This window comes from Schistocerca nitens, chromosome 1 (assembly GCF_023898315.1).
Source record: "Schistocerca nitens isolate TAMUIC-IGC-003100 chromosome 1, iqSchNite1.1, whole genome shotgun sequence".
In the NCBI taxonomy this organism is placed as follows: domain Eukaryota; kingdom Metazoa; phylum Arthropoda; class Insecta; order Orthoptera; family Acrididae; genus Schistocerca; species Schistocerca nitens.
This window is the reverse complement of record NC_064614.1, coordinates 734,159,360-734,181,369: the sequence shown is the minus strand read 5'-3', so window position 1 is coordinate 734,181,369 and position 22,010 is coordinate 734,159,360. Positions and strand designations below refer to the sequence as shown.

Below are 22,010 nucleotides of genomic sequence, written 5' to 3'. Positions count from 1 at the left end.
CTCTTTTAAGAAGAAAATTACTAACTTTTCCAGTGAGCTCATTATGCCATTTTTAAAGCTATATTTCGCTATTGTTGATTTCAAAATTTCTGAATTTGTACCATGCCACTGTTCGGACAGTGTGTGGATCGTCTTTCACGTGTACTTTTCACCCATTCACACGCTAGCTCCGTACAACTGGTACCCTACAACCAAGACCTTCTTTCACTCAATGAAACATTTTGTCGAGTTTCAGTGTGGGCATACTTGTCTAGCATATACCCTATCGGCTTACGTAGCACTGCAGAATGGAAGGAGAGCTTTGAGTTTATGTTTTTCTGTCAGCTAAATCAGTTTTCACTTTTTTATTATCAGTGAATGCAGATCTCATTTTTTGCCCTTAATTTTACAAATATTCATATTGTGTAATTGCACACAATGAATAATTATAATATTGTAAGAACCTCTGTTATCAATAAGTAGACTCCTCTACATATACAAATTTTTGTAGTGAAATTCTCCTTTATTTTAATAAAGCTTCTTTATTTAAACAAGCTCTTTACAGTCTTTGTTCTGATTTGTAACTGCACAATAACCTTATAGCCATTTTTCCACTCAGAAAGACAAAACAAATTTATCTTCAATATAAAAATTGTCACAATCACTCAGTTATTTTACATTAACAATGAAGTCCACATATTACACACACAGACATGGTTAACAACAAAAGATGTTTTAATTTTTTTAATGCAAACAATATCAAAATAAAAAGAATGCAGGAAGAGAGACTCTGAAAGAGGGAGGGACAGAAGAAAGGAGACAGGGGGAAGGGTGAGAACGTAGGAGGAGAGACAACTGGAGTATTTGGATGTCTTACATTATAAGTTATGTTCTGAAAATTAACAGTAAACACATTTAAGATTTTTATTTTTTAATCCAAATTTATATCAACAGCAAATAAATACTCATGTAAATTTTACACCATATGAAAATAACATTGTGTTCACTCTGCAAAATGTTCAAATGTTATTTACACTTCTGGCCATGCACAACTAATGTGTCACTTGCAACCAGCACAGAGATTTATACAAGTTTCTTGGCTTCAAAGAAACTCTTCAAATGGCGCATTTGCCAAGCTCCCATTGCGAGCAAAATGACTGTCTGTGTGATCGACCACCAAAGCACTCGCTGACTGGTGCTCTCACTTGTTTGGCGGAATCTCTCTTCACGAAACTGCAAGTTAAATAAGAAACAAAATTGACATGTTACATCTACAATGATATGCTGATGTGTTCTTGCTTCCAAGATATCATTTCAATGTTTCAATGATGAACAGTAAGTTCATTCACTGGGTACAAGTTGTAGTTCATAAGCCTGTCCACTACTACTAATACTACTACTACTACTACTACTACTACTACTACATAGTGAATCATTGGCTTTAGTTACACTGCTATTCATATAAAGCAAGGAATCAGATACTATCAAGAGATAAACACATGTCTCATTTTCTTGGAGGCACTATACAGTTACAAATAATTCTTCCACCAGTGATCTTTACCAAAACTTAATGTAGCATTGCACTTCCTGTCAGATATCAACACACTGACAGACCAACAAGAAAAATGAATTCAGTTTGATCTTCAGTCATTCATTTCATTGTATTGTGAAACAATGCCATGAGATCCATTAGAAACAGATAATTAGACAAAATTGTGATGCACGTGTAATTTGTGAAACAGTTTGATGCACACATGATCCAGACAGTTTTTCATAAAATAGATATTGCTTGCTCTAACATATTACAGTTGATCCCAAAGTCAACATCTGTCACCAGCAGCTCCCACAAACAGGAAAAATAAGATGACCCCCACTACAGATCATTCAATTTTTTTCATATACCGTATTTACTCGAATCTAAGCCGCACTTTTTTTCCGGTTTTTGTAATCAAAAAAACCGCCTGCGGCTTAGAATCGAGTGCAAAGCAAGCGGGAGTTCTGAAAAATGTTCGTGGGTGCCGCCACAACTAGCTTCTGCCGTCGAATATATGTTGCGCCACACAGGCAAGCTTTGTAGGCACAAAGATAAATACTGGCACCAAAATCTCTGCGTCAGTAAATAAATTTTAAAAAAAAAAGTGGAAGACGAGCCTTTTTCCTCCGCCCAGAGTTTCGACCACTGCATTTTGGTACATTATCCAACGAAGTAAATACAAATTCTGTATTGTTGATCTTCGAATGTAGCAGCATTTCAATGTACTACGAAAAACCGACTGGCAAGACTGTTTGGGATGTTTGTCAATATGGCCAACTCTACGTTCTGAATTTTTTCCTACCTGTGAGAAGAGATGGTTGCTAATAGGAGCTTTTATGAATTGTGAATCACATGTAGTATTCTTTTCGCCATAAGAGTAATACGAATATAAACATTTTGCCATGTATTGTTTCGTGTTTGCTACTATCTCATTAAATCCTGTCTGCCTAATAAACTACGAAACTAGAGTGAGACAACAGCAAACGCGGAAGAATATACAATCCTGGAAATGGAAAAAAGAACACATTGACACCGGTGTGTCAGACCCACCATACTTGCTCCGGACACTGCGAGAGGGCTGTACAAGCAATGATCACACGCACGGCACAGCGGACACACCAGGAACCGCGGTGTTGGCCGTCGAATGGCGCTAGCTGCGCAGCATTTGTGCACCGCCGCCGTCAGTGTCAGCCAGTTTGCCGTGGCATACGGAGCTCCATCGCAGTCTTTAACACTGGTAGCATGCCGCGACAGCGTGGACGTGAACCGTATGTGCAGTTGACGGACTTTGAGCGAGGGCGTATAGTGGGCATGCGGGAGACCGGGTGGACGTACCGCCGAATTGCTCAACACGTGGGACGTGAGGTCTCCACAGTACATCGATGTTGTCGCCAGTGGTCAGCGGAAGGTGCACGTGCCCGTCGACCTGGGACCGGACCGCAGCGACGCACGGATGCACGCCAAGACTGTAGGATCCTACGCAGTGCCGTAGGGAACCGCACCGCCACTTCCCAGCAAATTAGGGACACTGTTGCTCCTGGGGTATCGGCGAGGGCCATTCGCAACCGTCTCCATGAAGCTGGGCTACGGTCCCGCACACCGTTAGGCCGTCTTCCGCTCACGCCCCAACATCGTGCAGCCCGCCTCCAGTGGTGTCGCGACAGGCATGAATGGAGGGACGAATGGAGACGTGTCGTCTTCAGCGATGAGAGTCGCTTCTGCCTTGGTGCCAATGATGGTCGTATGTGTGTTTGGCGCCGTGCAGGTGAGCGCCACAATCAGGACTGCATACGACCGAGGCACACAGGGCCAACACCCGGCATCATGGTGTGGGGAGCGATCTCCTACACTGGCCGTACACCACTGGTGATCGTCGAGGGGACACTGAATAGTGCACGGTACATCCAAACCGTCATCGAACCCATCGTTCTACCATTCCTAGACCGGCAAGGGAACTTGCTGTTCCAACAGGACAATGCACGTCCGCATGTATCCCGTGCCACCCAACGTGCTCTAGAAGGTGTAAGTCAACTACCCTGGCCAGCAAGATCTCCGGATCTGTCCCCCATTGAGCATGTTTGGGACTGGATGAAGCGTCGTCTCACGCGGTCTGCACGTCCAGCACGAACGCTGGTCCAACTGAGGCGCCAGGTGGAAATGGCATGGCAAGCCGTTCCACAGGACTACATCCAGCATCTCTACGATCGTCTCCATGGGAGAATAGCAGCCTGCATTGCTGCGAAAGGTGGATATACACTGTACTAGTGCCGACATTGTGCATGCTCTGTTGCCTGTGTCTATGTGCCTGTGGTTCTGTCAGTGTGATAATGTGATGTATCTGACCCCAGGAATGTGTCAATATAGTTTCCCCTTCCTGGGACAATGAATTCACGGTGTTCTTATTTCAATTTCCAGGAGTGTACATATCATGTCATGTTTATATTCGTATTATTCTTATGCCTGATAGTGATACAGTCAGAAATGAAGCACGGCAACTGACTAGATTTTTAAATCTAAGATGACTCTAATTTCTGTGCAGAATGTAATAAACTAAAGAGGCGCATGCAAAGATTTTGGAACAGAGAAAAATTTTCGCTAAAATTTCGTTCAGAACATCATCTATCATACGCAGTCTGTTATTTGGTTCTTGTTGATGATTATCAAAGAAAGCAGCAGTGTAAGTAACAACAAATGTTTCGCTAATGAGACGACTCCTCTCTATTTTTTATTTGTAAGCGGCGGTAGCGCGCACAAAAGCAAGTCACGCCGTGAATGCGACAAACAATGCATGACAGTGCAGTAATGCATTTTCAGCTTGGAGTGACATAATCACCTATAACAAAGAGAACGGCACTTATCAGATCAAAGAAAAATAAGCAATCAATTCAAAACAGACGAAGCACGTGAAAAAGGAAGGATATCCGTATAATACGGACGGAGCGCGTGACGCGTAGCAATGGCTACCTGGTAAACCGTAACTGCTAAGCTTACGACTCGAACCAAACTACTGCAGCTGTATCGTCATTCATTCGACCTAAATTGTGTCTCATATTACAACTAGACGAACTTTGTTTCGATTTGGAGGTGCGACCTAAAACTTTTCTCTCCCCTTGAATTTCGAGTCTCAAATTTCAGGTGCGGTTTAGATTCGGGAAAAAATTTTTTCCTTGATTTCGAGTCTCATTTTTCAGGTGCGGCTTAGATTCGAGTGCGACTTAGATTCGAGTAAATACGGTAATGTATATATTGGCACAGAACTACTGAAACACACTTAACAAAACCATACTTACTTAATTTGCTCTGTGTGACTTAACGCTATTGCTGTGATGCAATGTACATAACTTATTACTTCCTCCCACATAGATCTGTCACAGTGATCATGATGATATTGGATGTCACATGGAGAGCTCTACTGACAATCATTTTTACCCTACACCATTTTTAAGTGGATCAGGAAAGAGGGTGAAGATAGTGGTAACAGAAGTGCATTTACTACACATCATAAGGTGGCTTACGGAATAGATATTATAAATACAAAACACTGTACACAAAACAGAACTATCATTTATGGCAAACAGCATCCATCACTAAACAGTAATTTCATTCAACATGTGAAACAATTATGATTACACACTAATCTGTAAACTGCAAAAAATTACTTTGAGGAAGTCCAATATGAAAATCACTTCGTTAAGAACTAATGCTTAAATTGAGGCCATTGACGTATGTACAGGAAAAAGTGATACTGCTGAACGCTAACCTATACAATACAAGTGTGGGGCAGTGTTTTCTTGGAACTGTTTATAGTTTTTGTTTCCTGGAAATGATTTGTAATGCCTCAATTTTACTATCCCCACATCCCATACTAACTTTACTATTCCCACATCAGACAGTGCTCACAAAACATAAATTAAAAAATTCATCAATATTTGGTCTAGGGAACTATACTGGAGAGCACGGTGAAATGAAGTTTCCTAATGTCACAAAGATTCCAAGATAGTAAAAGTTCAAATTGTAATTCTGAACCCCACAAAATATGTTGGAATCACAGCTGTACAAGGCAAGAAGTAACAATACCTTTGATGTGCTATCAGCATTTGTACAACTTTCCAGCAATTCACGGTTCAAACAACTGAAGTTCATATGGAATACCAACGTCTACATCCACATGGATCTTCTGCAAATCACATTTAAGTGCCCAGTGGAGGGTTCATCGAACCATCTTCACAATTCTCTATTATTCAAATCTTGTATAGTGCGTGGAAAGAACTAACACCTGTATATTTCCATACAAGCTCTGAATAACCTTATTTTATCGTGCTGATCGTTTCTCCCTATGTAGGTCGGTGTCAACAAAATATTTTTGCATTTGGAGGAGAAAGTTGGTGATTGGAATTTCGTGAGAAGATTCCGTAGCAACGAAAAACACCTTTCTTTTAATTATGTCCAGCCCAAATCCTGTATCATTTCAGTGACTCCTCTCCCATATTTTGCAATAATACAAAATGTGCCGCCCTTCTTTGAACTTTTTCAATGTACTCCGTCAATCCTAGCAGGTAAGAATCCCACACCACGCAGCAGTATTCTAAGAGAGGACAGACAAGCTTAGTGTAGGCAGTCTCCTTAGTAGATTTGCTACATTTTCTAAGTGTCCTGCCAAAAAAACGCAATCTTTGGTTAGCCTTCCCCAGAACATTTTCTGTGTGTTCCTTCCATTTTAAGTTGTTCATAACTGTAATTCCTATTTATTTAGTTGAATTTATGGCCTTTAGATGTGACTTACTTATCGTGTGACTGAAGGTTAACAGATTCCTTTTACCATTCATGTGGATGATCTCTCACTTTTCATTATTTAGGGACAACTGCCAATTTTCGCACCATCTTTTCTAAATTGTTTTGATCTTCTGATGACTTTATTAGTCAATAAATGACAGCGTCATCTGCAAACAACCTAAGACGACTGCTCAGATTGTGTCCCATATCGTTTGTATAGATAAGGTACAGCAAAGGGCCTATAACACCATATTGGGGAACGCCAGAAGTCACTTCTGTTTTACTCGATGACTTTCTGTCAATTACTATGAATTGTGACCTCTCTGACAGGAAATCACATAACTGAGACGATATTCCATAAGCACAAAATTTCACTACAAGTTGTTTGTGTGGTACAGTCAAAAGCCATCCAGAAATATGGAATCAATCTGAAATACCTTGTTAATAGCACTCAACACGTCATGGAAATACAGAGCTAGTTGTGTTTCAAAAGAACGATGTTGCCTAAATCCATGTTGACTGTGTGTCAATAGAATTTTTTTTTTTTCCTTCGAAATAATTCATATTGTTCGAACACAATGTATGTTCCAAAATCCTGCTGCATATCGACGTTAATGATATAGGCCTGTAATTTAGTGGATTACTCCTAATACCTTTCTTGAATATTGATGTGGCCTGTGCAACTTTCCAGTCTTTGGGTACGGATCTTTCATCGAGCGAACGGTTGTACATGATTGTTAAGTATGGAGCTAACACTTCAGCATACTCCGAAAGGAACCTAATTGGTATACAGTCTGGACCAGAAGACTTGCTTTTATTAAGTGATTTAAGTTGCTTCACTACTCCGAGGATATTTACTTCTACGTTACTCATGTTGGCAGCTGTTCTTGATTTGAATTATGGAATATTTACTTCGTCTTCTTTTGTGGAGGCATTGGAAGGCTGTGTTTAGTAACTCTACTTCGGCAGCACTGTCTTCGATAGAATCTCCATTGCTATCACGCAGAGAAGGCAGTGAGTGTTTCTTGCCGCTAACATACTTCACATACGACCAAAATCTCTTTGGATTTTCTGCCAGGTTTCAAGACAAAGTTTCATTGCGGAAACTATTATAAGCATCTCGCATTGAAGTCCACGCTAAATTTTGAGCTTCTGTAAAAGATCGCCAATCTTGGGGATTTTGCGTCTGTTTAAATTTGGCATGTTTGTTTCTTTGTTTCTGCAACAGTGTTCTGACCTGTTTTGTGTACCAAGGAGGATCAGCTCTGTCGTTTGTTAATTTATTTAGTATAAACCTCTCAATTGCTGCTGATACTATTTCTTTGAATTCAAGCCACATCTGGTCTACACTTATATTATTAATTCGGAAGTAGTGGAGAGTGTCTCTCAGGAAGGCACCAAGTGAATTTTTATTTGCTTTTTTGAATAGGTATATTTTTCGTTTATTTTTGGAAGACTTGAGGGTTACAATATTCAATCTCACTATGACAATCCTGTGTTCACTAATCCCTGTATCCATTTTGATACTTGTTATTAACTCAGGATTATTTGTTGCTAAGAAGTCAAGTGTTTTCACAACCATTTACTATTTGCATGAGCTCATGAACTAACTGCTCTAAATAATTTTCAGAGAATACATTTAGCACAACTCCAGATGATGTTTTATGCATACCTCCAGAATTAAACATGTATTTTTACCAACATATCATGGGTACATTAAAGTCACCACCAACTATAATCGTATGAGTCGAGTACATGTTTGAAATCAATCTCAAGTTTTCTTTGAATCTTTCAGCAACTGTATCATCTGAAGTGGGAGATCAGTAAAAGGATCCTATTATTATTTTATTCCGGTTGCCAACAATAACCTCTGCCCATACTAACTCACAGGAACTATCTACTTCAATTTCATGACAAGATAAACTACTTCTAACAGCAACACACACACCACCGCCGCCAACCGTGTTTAGCCTATCCTTTTGGAACACCGATAGGATCTTCGCAAAAACTTAAGCTGAGCTTATCGCCAGCTTTAGCCAGCTCTCAGTGCCTATAATGATTTCAGCATTAGTGATTTCTATTAGCGCTTGGAGCTCTGGTACTTTCCCAACACAGCTACAACAATTTACAACTGTTATACCAACAGTTCCTGTATCTACGTTTTTCCTGTGTTCAGGCTGCATCCTTTGTGAATGAAGCCCTTCTTGTGTTTTTCCGAGACCATCTAACCTAGAAAACTGCCCAGTCCTCAAAACACAGCATCTGCTACCTGTGTAGCCACCTCCTGCATATAGTGGACACCTGACCTATTCAGCAGAACTCTGTATCAGAGGCGCTTCGGTCCTGGTCCTGTCGACTATGCTGCAAATTGTCAGCTCTGCTTTCATCTTGCAAGCAAGACTGGCAGCCTTTACCACTTCTGTTAGCCGCTCAAAACCAGAGAGAATCTCTTCTGATCCAAAGTGACACACATCATTGGTACCAACGTGAGCCACCACCTGCAGTTGGCTGCACCCTGTGCTCTTCATGGCATTTGAGAGGACCCATTCCACATCTGGAATGACTCCACCCGGTATGCACACGGAATGCACATAGGTTTTCTTTCCCTTCTTGGCAGCCATGTCCATAACGCACCTAATAGTGGAGCTCCCAACTATCAACAATCCCACCCTCTGTGATTGTCCAGATCTTTCCAGCTGAGAGGTTTCCTCTGAAACAGTGTCAGCCACAGACAGCACCTGGAACTTGTTTGTCAGAAAAACCGAGGAGGCCTTACATGCGGCCACCTGGGAAGTATTTTGTAACCCGCTGGGCCATGAGGCGACCTCCCATTTGACCACAGGTGAGAGGTTGACCTCAGTGCGAGCAATAACTGAGCTGGCTACCAGTGAAGACCAATCGGAGGACTCAGACGTGCTGGATGTCCGTTGGATCCCCACAGCCAACCCACAACAGTTGTGCCCATCCACTGCAGCCTCACACTGTGTAACCGTAGCCATCACAGACTGGAGCTGTGAACAAGTGTCACCAACTCGGCTCTCATCTGCACACAACAATCGCAGTCCCCGTCCATACTAAAGACCGTGAAAAACTAAACTATGCAGATAAATGGACTATCGACACGCGCTGAGCAAACTCTACTGTAGACACTGATGGAAATGCAAAGCTGTGTCCAATAAATTATATCAATATGCAGAGATTCAAATACCTAACTACCGAAGCACTAAGGTAAACTAAATAATTTGCCCCTGATTAGGAACTTCTAATATGTGACAAAATTGGTTTACTTTCCGATGCAAACGAAAACGTGAGAACTTTGGCTATTAAATATTAAATTAACATACAGAAACTCAAGGAAATAAACTATTAAAGCATACAGATGATATTACAAAATTCACTCCTGGTTAGGAACTCGTAAAAGTCACAAAATCGGTTACTTTCCTGTTGCTGCGTGTGTCTCAGCTGGCTGCTGCTGCCTGACAATATGGAAATGATAGATTGCTACTAACAACATAGAGGGGGCACTGAGTCGCAGACAGTCACAATCAAAAATAATACTAGAAATATCCATCTTTCAAAGTCCTTCATTACAAGTAATAAAACCATACACACTCACGTAATTATAAGACACACAAACACGGCCACTGCTGTCTCTGGACATTAAGGCTGAGGGTGACACAAACCCTTGTAAGGGTCGAAGTGTCAGGCCTTAAGACCCAGAGATGATGGTGGCCATGTTTGTGTGAGTTGTCTTAATGTGAAGGCTTGTGAGCTTTCTACATCTGATACTACGCAATTCATGCTTTATATACAAAATTACTTGAATGCTTATGCACTAGCCTTATCAGTGTATTTTCTACTTGCCCAGCATATACAGTAATTCTGTATCACACATCATGAAGCTGGAAAAAATTCTTTATTTAGTTGTCCGATAATTTGGTCAGTCTCATCTAATGGAAGTTATATGCACCTTAGTGCTTATTGCTAAAACTTAAACAAGGTACTACAGTTAACCACATAACAACAGAAAATGTAATAACTTGAGAAGTAATTGATATATTTATTGATGGTACGTTTCAGCATGTATGGTAAATCAATATGTTTTTTCACACACGTAATACACCTAGATATGAGCACAATTAGTGGCACAATAGACATGTAATCTGTAAGTGGCACAATAGACATGTAATCTGTATACCACTTCTCTCCAAGTGCTTTTCAACATTGCTGGTGTAACATTTGCAATACCTACACGAATGCAATGGTGCAGATATGGTAAATCACAAACTGGTGTCTGGTAGACTCGATTCTTGATAAAACCCACACAAAAAAAAAATCAAGTGGCATAATGTCTGGGCTTCTAGGGAGCAAAGCAACTGATTGACTACAACTGCCAATCCAGCTGTCTGAAAACTCATGATCCAAGAAATCCTTCAACATCCACAAAATGGCATAGTGCGCCATCTTGTTGAAAGATTATGTCATGAGGAAGTTGTGGCATAGCATACAGTTCCAACATGTCTATGTATGTTATTGCATTAACCGTAGGCTCTGCAACAAAGAATGGGCCTATAATCTTGTCCTTCAACAATGCACACCGCAAATTCACTTTCGGACAGTCACGTTTCCGCACTGGAAGGGGGGAGGGGGGGGGGGCTTTCAGTTCCCCATATGTGGAAAATGTGCATGTTTACCTTGTTGGAAGTGTGCAACGTAGCCTCATTTGAAAAATGGATGAAATCACTTTGCCAGAATTGCCTCCCTAAATGCCTTCTGTCACGGCGTTTCTCTGACTTGCTTTTGTGATGAAGCTGCAGTTTTTATGCCTATAGGCACAACCTTTAATGGACAACATCGTGTGCTGTCAAATGAGATAACTGTAACTGCTTACTTGCTTGTCAGATTGATTTATGAGGGCTCCGCTGGAAGGGTATGTAATGATCAATTCAATAGCAAGCTCTGGAACTCTGTGCTTGGCATGGTGGCCAACACTGAAAGCAAACTCCCAGTTTCCCGAAGCACTTGTCCCATTTCTTGATTGTTACATAAATGAGAACATCATTAGTTGATCGCAGTCCATACTGTGTAACAGACTTTAGTTCCACAAGAGGAAGCTACAGAATGCCTTCTGCTGTGGAGTCCACGTGGCTACTGACATGCATTTACATGACGCAAGCAGCTACACACATGCACACAAGGATACCAACTGCCGAAGCAAACAGAAAACATTCAGAGTTACCATACATGTGGAAGCAAACCTCCAATAAATTACTTCTCAAGTCATTACATTTTATATTATTGTATGTTTAACCTAGACACCCTGTATTTACCATAACATAAAATCACATACTGAGATTACTGGTTAGATTGTGATAAAAAATTAAATCATAACAAGAAAGTGGAACTGTTTGTTTCAAATCTGTATTTCATTTCTACAGTTGCATGTCATCTTAAACACTCATTCATTTTTTTTATATCTATAAAAATGTAACATTATAATATATTGACCCCATCCAACAGTTTTGTCAACCCATAACTCGACACCACATGTTTAGTACCTGAAATAACAGAAGGCAACAAAACTGCTAATTTTAATTGGTAAAAGTAACTCACCCTTTGATAATTCTGTTCTTTTGCTATCTGCTCAACTTGATCAAGAAGTTGACGAACTCTGAGCTGAATCTCAGAAAGCTTTTCCTTTTGTGCAACATTGGCGTAGTCCACAGCATGTTCTCCAACCTGTATGTCTAGGTGCACCCTCTTAACAAATGGAAAAAGAGAAAAGAAATGAGCTTTATACCAAGGTGTCTATATGATGGTATAGGAAATCAGCTATTGGTATGTCAAGATTAATTCCATTAATGAAAACAGTTCAAGGAAAATGTCATGACTCCAAAATATTTGACAGTAAAGTAAAGTGAAAGAGTTCAGAATTTGGATAACTTGCTTGATAATTCCTGATAAACACAGTTTCTCCTTATAATACAAAGAACACTTCTTGTAGCGGTCCCCACTTTGGTTTGTTGTGCTTCTTCGTAAAATACTCATGCTTAACAAAAAACATGATGATGAGTCATACAGAGTTTTTTCATATTGGTATCAATTCAACAGATGAGCATGGCTCAAAGATGTGTGACACAAAGCCTTGCTGGTCACATCTTTAACTGAACACTTCAATCTCTCTGAAAATATGCCAAATGTGTTGCAGTCTGCCATTTATTAATGCACATTAAAATCCAAATAACTAGTAGGCATTACACAATTTTCAACACACATCATCATACCTGACAATATAGCAGAGATGCTGAGTTGCAAATAGGCACAACAAAAAGACTCTCACAATTAAGGCCCTCTTCAACAATAGACTCATGATATAGTGACCAACTTTGTAGAGCATGAGCTGCATGCACTAGGTAGAGAATGCTCCTCCTGCCCCCTGTGCATGGAAAAACCCTGTCACTGACTTTCAACCCATCTGTGTAGGATGCATGTCGAATTGAGATAGTTATGGAGAATGGTGAGATCAGCATTTTCCTTGGGGTCACAGAAGAGATCCAACCAAATCATAGGAGTGGACACGACATGGGGTGGGTGGGGGGTGGGGGGAGGGGGCAGGGGGGGGGGGGGTGCTGAGAGGGAACACTGTGTATACAGGCAAGAGAGGGCAGTTGGTGGTCCCTGCAGAATTGTATCCCAGCTGGTCCATCCATTTTTTGGCCACTAGCAAACAGTTTAAACTGTTTGTTGTGAAACAGCATTAAGTAACATGGATGGATAGGCATCTGATACACTGTGACTGCATAGTTTGCCAAGAGTTGCTGGCATCTGTATCTCAGTGGTGGAATACCAATGCCACCAAGAGGCTGTCAATGGGGCTTGTACAGAAGGATCCACTTGCCAACCACACTCCACTGTGGTGGACATCGTCTAACAAGCTCAATACTGATGGTGCTGCCAACTCGAGGCAACAGATTCACAGTCCATGCAGGATAAAATCAAAGGTTTGTAGACTCATAGAACTGTATGCTCTGTGCCCCAGGAGGTGCTGCTGAGAAATCTGAGGGTCTTCAGTTTCTAATGTACATAAGATAACCATATTAACTTAATGTTAAACAACAGGCCTAAAAGTCTGAAATTTTTCAAGAACTTTAAGTAACAGGTTGCTGAAATAAAGTTCTTGGTGAAGATGCACAGTCCTGAGTTGACAAAAGTGCATGACAAGTTTTCGTGGGAGAAAATAGATGTCTATATTACATACTTTCTGTATGGCCCCTGGAGTTGGTGTTCTGCAATGCGCAGTGACATAGAACTGTAATACAGCCCATTTCATCCACACACAGTTATGGTGCGACGAGAACGGCAGAATTCGGATAAACTTTCGATTTTTCCTCCTTTCCCCGTGAGATTTTAGTTTCTTGTCTTGACTTTTGGGACAAATGAGTACCATTCTTTTCTAAAACATGCAGCCTGTGGCTCTTTCAGGCACTGGTTGGTAGTACAATACTAGTCTCTCTCATCCTGAGAGGGTGACATCTTGATAAGTGTCGTCCTCTTCCCTGATGATGCTGGAGAAGGACAACTGGGTGGTTACCACCAGTGCTGTGGGTTTGGGGGTCAATGGAGCCAATGTCCCTTCCCCAAATGAGAAAAAGGCAGTGACATGTGGATAAGGCCAGGACATGCCGTTTAAGGCCTGGTCATCATCGTAGGTGTGGATTTTGATACAATGCCTGCAAAGTTTGAACTCATATCGATTGGGTGGAGTTGGTCAAACTGTTTCTTAGCATCTTGATAAGTTAGGCTGTCAAGTGGGGGATTTTCTTCTCTGTTTTGAAAACTGAACATATCAATGAACGAAGGGGATGATGCCAAGGGCAGTTTACATACATAGGGGGCTGTGCGTGAGGTGGGCACTCATGTATTCTCCTTCTACATGGCCTCATGCATACAGTTGGACATGTGTCCACATCTTTGGCACCTAAAACAATTTGACATCACACGCGTAGACCACGACCTTAACTTTCTCAAGATAGGTATTTCTTCAAAGTCTAGGATGAAAGCTCCAGTGTCCATCCTATTATCCTTTGGTCCTCCCTGAATAGGATGAACAAAATGTGCTCCAGGCCACTCGAGGCTAGAGTGCAGTTCTTTGTCTCTCTGTAGTGTTAGAGAATTGCCTATGATTGGTTAGCATCCAAAGTTTTGATCAACAGAGATCCATTTCTTAATTTCTCCATTGAAAAAACTACTTCAAACTTACTGTCAATAATTTCACCGAAAAACGGTAGCTTCATTCCAAAAGACTCACTGCAGTTTTGGACCATTCCAAGAACTGGGCAAAGTGTCCACATCCATTTCTCCTTGCCTGATCCTCATCTTATGGTGTGGCCATGGATGGAAACACCATGGAGTTGTAAGCCTTTGCATTAAAAAATCTTGTTTTCTATTTGCTGAGAAGGCTGTATTGGCACAGATGCTGGTATGGATGAATTTGCTCCATTTAATTGCAGACTGTCCACCCTGATGCTTTCACTCCTATGGGCACCACAACATAGACTAGCTGGCATGGTAGTCATTGTCTGTAGTCTCTGTGCCCGGACTGGAGAGGCACCTTCTTTCTGACATACATGGGAATGTAACACTTAGGCATCAGCAGTGTTATTCCTGCATTTTCGGGGGCTACAACAGTCATGTGGTATATGATGATCCCACCCATGACAGATAGGCTATGGCACTAGATTTTGGGTGCGACCATATATCCCTTTTTAATAGTAGGTAAAGTGTCCTTCCCCTACAGCCCACACTTCTGTGAAATTTAGGAAAGTGGAGGTCAAGCCCTAAATGGAGACAATACATAATTAAGCTGAAAAGGTTAAGTAAAAGTTTGAAAAATAAGCTAAAATTGACAGATGTCATAATAATAGCTGAGTCGTCATTGTAAAAGCTTGATTAGGCATAAGACTGCTTCCAGTCATGTCTTTCAACACACTAGGAATTACCACAGGTCGATTCTAGTCCCCAACCCCCAGGCAGGTAACTACATTAAAATAAATGATTATTTTTATGCATCCCAAAAATTTGTGTTTTTAATTGTATTATACATTTAGATAGCTTAAAAATATTTTCTCCTTCAGTGAACAATTACAAAATGATTTTATAAATGGATCAAATTGCCTCCAAGCACATGCTCAAAGAACAAAATGCATGACCATTTTCTGATACTACAATCTTTTGAAACTAATAAGAAATAAGATAGAAAACGTGAACATACGAGGTCTGTTCAAAAAATTTTTATACGCTTACCTTTTATTTACTGTGCATGGTCTTTTTCGAAATACTATCCTCCACAATTGATACACTGCTCCCAAAGCTGTTTCCACTTTTGGAAGCAGTGTTGGTATACCTCTCGCTGAATCGCACGAAGCCTCATCAGCGAATTTTCTTTTATCTCATCTACTGTTACAAAGTTTTGTCTTTTCAATAGGGTTTTCAACTTTGGAAATAAAAGAAGTCCGCAAGGGCCAGGTGTGGAGAGTACAGAGGATAAGGCAGCACAATGACTTCGTTTTTTCTGCAATAGTCAGGCATTATTGTGATGCAAGAGCCATAAATTGTCTAGCCACATTTCAGGCCACTCTCACAGTTCATCCTTCAAAGTCAAAGAAAACTATCAGCATGGCTTTGACATCTGACCTGAGCTGATGAGTTTTTTTTTCTTTGTCTCTGAGAACCATTCCTGACCCATTGCGAAGACTGAACCTTGGTCCTAACATCATAACCATAGACCCGTGTCTCATCACCAGTTGTGATTCTCTTATGGAACATCTTGTTCTCATCTGCGCGATCCAAAAGGTTGTCACAGATTGTGAGGCAAAAGTTTTTCTGGTCTTGACTCCTGAGCCATGGGACAAACTTGGCAGCAACATAATGCATTCCAAGATACTGTGTAGGGATTTCATGACATGATCCAACTGAAATGTTACATTCTTCTGCAACCTCTCTGATAGTCAGTATTCGATTGGCTTGCACAATTTTGTTAATGTTCCTGGAATGAGCGCTGTCGGTAGACGTCAAAGGGCGTCCTGAATGAAGATCATCTTTAACTTCCATCCAGCCATTTTTAAACTGTGTGAACCATTTGTATCACCGAGTACAGCTTAAGCATTCATTGCCATAGGCTTCCTGCATCATTTGGCGTGCCTGTAATAGTTTTTCTTGAGTTTCTTGCAAAATTTAATGCAGACGCATTGTTCCTCTAAGTTTGCCATCTCGAAATTTGCAAACTGTGCGACACAACGTTCTTCTCAATACAGTAATGAACAATAACTAACATACATACAATATTGAAACTTCCGGAAGTTACACATTAAACACACCATTGGTGCAAAATTACAAGTGTGTGGAAATTTGAACAGATCTCTTATCGTTCATCAAAATTTACTTGTCATGTATGCAATTTTTATTGCATGGCATTCATCATCGTATTCAACCAATATCCTTTCTGTGACTGAAATGCTGGAGTTGACTCACTTCTCTACTCTCGTAGTCGAGCCACTGGTTTCTTGTGATCCCACTCCTGGACAACGAATTGTAAGGGGCCTGATGGACATGAGAACCACCTCTTATTAGAGGACTGTTAACAAAGATTTTGTTGAAACTGAATAAAAAGTTCTCAAAGTCTATAAAACTGCAACAAAATGGTAGTTGATACTTTTTGCTCCACTCTACCATTTCGTTATGTGTTACTTTCACTTTTAAAATTAGCCTTGGCCAGAATAAATCCTATGTGGTTAGTGACAGTTTTAATGAATATTTTGTAAATTACAAAGAGGAGACTGACAGGTTGAGCATATTTTGTGTGTCTGACTCCTCTCTCGTCAAATAAAATAATTAACACCATGTTCTAGGTTTGGAGAAACAGCTTCCTCTGGAGACATTCTGAAAATATTTTTCCTAATTCCTTTTAAGTTACTTTGCCTCTCGAGTTAATCATGTCAACTGCCTTCGCCCTCTTCATACCTTGCTTGGATTTACACACTTCATCTGTCATTTCTTATGGAACATCATTTTTCTCACTATTAACTATCTTTGTTTCTGTTTCAACCTGGCACCTTAATTGATGGAACACAGTCATAACCAATCTCAGCTTCTGTTTTCTTTTCTTTGCACTACAACTGTTTCCTGTGACAAATTTTCATTCCACCTTCTCACACCCTCTCAAAGATACACTGATACGCCATAACATTATGACCATGGTCATCTCCACAAATGCCACCACCAAGGGGAACATTGGCTTGAAATGTGCAGCACGCTAAGGGTGCAGGCTGGTGTGAGCACTATTATGCTATGGGTGACATTCTCCTACACTTGCATGGGACATGTGGTAGTAATGGAAGACATACACTGACATCTGCAAACAACATGCATCCCTTTATGCTTGATTTCTTGATGAAATAATTTACCAACAGCCGTATGTATTGCAGAAATTTATTTTATTAACTTCTTATGTGCTACCAGTTTCAGCATTCCATTGATACGATCTTCAGGCCCCACACATCATAGTCGTAAAATCGTTATACACGGAAGGAGCCATATAACTGGATCCGTGAATCAAATCGTTATGCAACAGCTATTGGTGGCCAGGCGACACAGATTGAGGCGGTTCGCAAACATCGATGTTTGCAAACCGCCTCAGTCTGTATCGCCTGGCCACCAAGAGCTGTTGCATAACGATTTGATTCACGGATCCAGTTATATTGCTCCTTCTGCGTGTAGCGATTTTACGACTATGACATGTGGGGCCTGAAGATGGCATCAATGTAATGCTGAAACTGGTAGCACATAAGAAACTCATAAAATAAATTTCTGCAATACATACGGTTGTTGGTAAATTATTGCATCAAGAAATACATGCCAGCTGTTGTCCCACGGTCCATAATGGATCAACGAAGAGTTTATGCTTGAAGTCTTCCCTGATAGCAATGTCATCTTTCAGCAGTGTAATTGTCCATGTCTCTCTGACCAGGAACCATGCTACAGTGATTTCAGGAGCATTGTAATGAACCCACATTGATGTCTTGCCTTATGTAAATCCTATGGAATGCAACTGGGTCACTATCAGTCAACATCTCCATGCAAGCAAATCAGCAGCCTGTTATTTATGTGGATTACATGACCTGTGCCTAGACATGTAATGCCACATACCTCCACAAAGCTACTAACAAATTGCTGGATCCCTGATACATAGAATCAGCAATGTATTTTGTTCCAAAGATGGACAAACAAGCTATTAAGTAGTTGGTCATAATATTTTGCCGCATCAGTGTATTTCCTAATAGCTTTGTTTGGTTCTTTATGTAGAAAGAAGGAAGACTGGGTTTAATATTTCATCAACATAGAAGTCATTAGAGACAGAGCACAAGCTCAGATGGTCTCAAGGATGGGGAAGGAACAATCCCGGCATCTTCCTGGAGCAATTTAGGGAAATCACAGGAAACCTACATCTGGATGGCTGAATGTAGGTTTCAACCATCGTCATCCTGAACACAAGTCCAGTGTGCTAACCACTACGCCACCTTGCTCAGTGATTCTGTATGCATCCCCATTACCATTTGCTTGAAACTCTCACTATCTGTTTAACTGTTGCCTTCTTTCGTTTAAGATTATCTTTTCTTTTGCTTTCTTCATATCTACATTTTGTAATTTGCATTAGTACCTTTGTTAAATAATTTCCTATCTTGTGTGTGACTGAAAAACCTCCATTTTCTTCTAAGCTGAATTTGTTATTTTTTTTAAATCTGACATATCTGCCTGTTCTTCAAAAAATACTACAATCTACAATTCTGATTTGAGCTTTACTCTGCATCCTGAAAGTCTATGACCCTTGAAATTCTACAGTCGTTTAGGACCATTATAAAACATACATTTACTCTGTTTGATAAAATGCATTTATGACCTCTGTCATTTATGGTGTCACATCTGAAGCTACCCACTGAATGTTCATTCTAAAGTGTTTGTCCTACTTTCACTTGAAATTCCTCTTATCATTTTTATTGGATTTGCTATTATTTATCAGATTCTATAACTTTTCTTAGAGGTATTGACATTATCATCAGAATGTCAATATAGTGGTGCACAGACTGGTATGATTGTTACATTCTCTTTTTTATTTTTAAAGCAAGTATTGATTTTCAGTCAGATTCTTTCAATATTTGTATCATTACTCAGAATATAATGCCCAATATATTATTATGGTACAATATATTAAACACATCAGATTGTGATGAAAATGTATTATATTTACTGCACTTCGGAAACCTTCTTATAAGTATGTACACGAGGTTGCAGAAGAAAAGACAAAAATGCACTCTGTATGAAATTTGTTTTGATAGAAAAGAACTGCATTATTTCTCCATTTACACATTACTTACTAGTTGTGATCCACTGAACCAGCTAGTGCTGTTGGAATACAGACATATCACATGTTCGCCCGGGGTCTGCGATGTGAATGAAATTCTACCCTCGGAGCTATACACCTACAAAAGAAAAGGCATCTTAAGATTTTTAGACAGTCATGCTGTTCTGGTGAGAAACACACCAGAAACACTTTCACACATGAAATAACGAGTAGAGGTAATACTATCAACTAACAACTCATGGAATTACTCATCCACTCTAGCTACATTTTCCACAAGTTGAATGCTCTGTCGAATTCAACAATATGTTCAGTAATAGCCTTTTAGAGTGTAAACGGCATAAATAAATTGTTGCCTACAATAGTTAATACTGCCATCCTCTTACTGTTTATGTACAAGTTGCATCTCATTCCCACCTAATGTTGCTACCACAAAATGATGCACTCAGTAAAATGTATGAATGAATGAGTGTATACTGCAATCACATCAACCAAGTGAAGCTTGTCTTTCGTAATTACAGCAGTACTGTCCACTGTAGCTTTTCTGAGGGAAGTATATGAAATATTTAGGTACAAACATCAAATAAAAATATAAAACAGAAAGTATAACTATTTAAAGTGTGTATTAGTTTCCCCTGCAAATAAGAAATACATGATTAAAGAAATGCTGCCATTTTTCTAAGCATAAATTTTACTCTGGCTAGCTGCACTTTTAAGTGTCAAGAGGAAATTGAGGTTTTATCAACCAGTATGTGTATCAGCAATGATTTGTCCTTGATGCTATGAGGCAGATACGGAGAGTAAGGACACTCACTCTACACTTGAAAGTTGCGGAGAAAACTGACTATCTCACACAATGATGTTGAAAAGAGAAGCAGGACTTGCATCTTCCACAGAATCAGCAAAATTTGAAACCGATGTCCAAGGTGAACTTATGCTTAAATCTGTAACGCAACTGCAAAACTTAAGTTGAAGTTGACTAGTAAATTGGTATATAATCATAACAGAATTAGTAACTATAGTACAGGGTGTCCAGGTTAACCACATTATAATATACACTGAAGTGACAAAAGTAATGGGTTACCTCCTAATATTGTGTTGGATCTCCTTTTACCAGTGTAGTGCAGAAATTCAACGTAGCTTGGACTCAACAAGTTGTTGGAAGTTCCCTGCAGAAATATTGAGCCATGCTGCCTCTAGCCATCCATAATTCTGAAAGTGCTGCCGGTGCAGGATTCTGTGCACAAACAGATCCTTTGATTAGGTCCCATAAATGTTCCACGGGAGTCTTGTTTGGTGATGATCTTTCACTCAAATTGTCCAGAAAGTTCTGCAAATCAATTGGGGACAATTGTGGCCAGTGACTTGTGACATGGCACACTGTCTGCAAACATTCCATCACTGTTTGGGAAGATGAAGTCCATGTATGGCTGCAAATGGTGTCCAAATAGCCAAACACAACCATTTCCAGTCAATGACCGGTTCAGTTGGAACAGAGGACCCAGCCCATCCCATGTAAAGGTAGCGCACACCGTTATGGAGTCACCCCCATTTGCACTGTACCTTGTTGACAATTTGGGTCCATGACTTCATGAGGTCTGCACCACACACGAGCCTGTCATCAGCTCTTATCATCTGAAATTCGGACTCATCTGACCAGGCCAAAGTTCGTCAATCAACTAGAATACAACCAACATGGCCACAAGCCCAGGAGAGGTGTTGCAAGTGGTGCCGTGCTGTTAGCATAGGCACTCACTCACATCTGTCATCTCCGCCATATCCCATTCATTAACACCAGATTTCACCAAACTGTCCAAACTGATACATTCATCGTACGTCCCACAATGATTTCTGTGGTTGTACAATGCAATGTTGCTTGTCTCTTAGTGCTTACAACTCTACACAAATGGCACTGCCCTCGGTGGAGGCTGTCTGTCCCTGGATTGTCCGTGGTGCAATGTAATGCCTGAAATTTGGTATTAAGGCACGCTCTTGACACTGTGGATGTCAGAATACTGAATTTCCTATAAATTTCTGAAATGAAATGTCCCATGTGCCAGTCTCCAACTATCAATCTGGTTTCAAAGTCCGTTAGTCTGTTTATTTACGTCATGCGGCCATACTCACATCAGACACCTTTTCACTCGAATCACCTGAGTACAAAAGACAGCTCTAGCAATAAACTGCCCTTCTAAACCTTGTGTACATGATAACTACCACCATTTGTATACGTGCATATAATTTCCAACAATTTTTGTCACCTCAGTGTAAAATGTAATAAGTTGTGATGTAATTGAGGTATTTATTGAT

The 22,010-nt window shown here is 40.3% G+C and overlaps 1 protein-coding gene across 1 annotated transcript in view; it reads right to left on the bottom strand.

Annotated features, from left to right (window-relative positions):
* Positions 1–889: 889 nt before the first annotated feature.
* LOC126260133 (transmembrane emp24 domain-containing protein eca-like) overlaps positions 890–22,010 on the bottom strand; it is a 29,100-nt gene continuing 7,979 nt past the window's right edge. The window contains exons 3-5 of the mRNA XM_049957384.1: positions 19,717–19,821; positions 11,900–12,046; positions 890–1,212 (exon numbers count right to left, since the gene is read on the bottom strand). Of these exons, the coding sequence (XP_049813341.1) occupies positions 1,063–1,212; positions 11,900–12,046; positions 19,717–19,821 (402 nt within the window). The 3' untranslated portion in view covers positions 890–1,062. The remainder of the gene's footprint in view (positions 1,213–11,899; positions 12,047–19,716; positions 19,822–22,010) is intronic.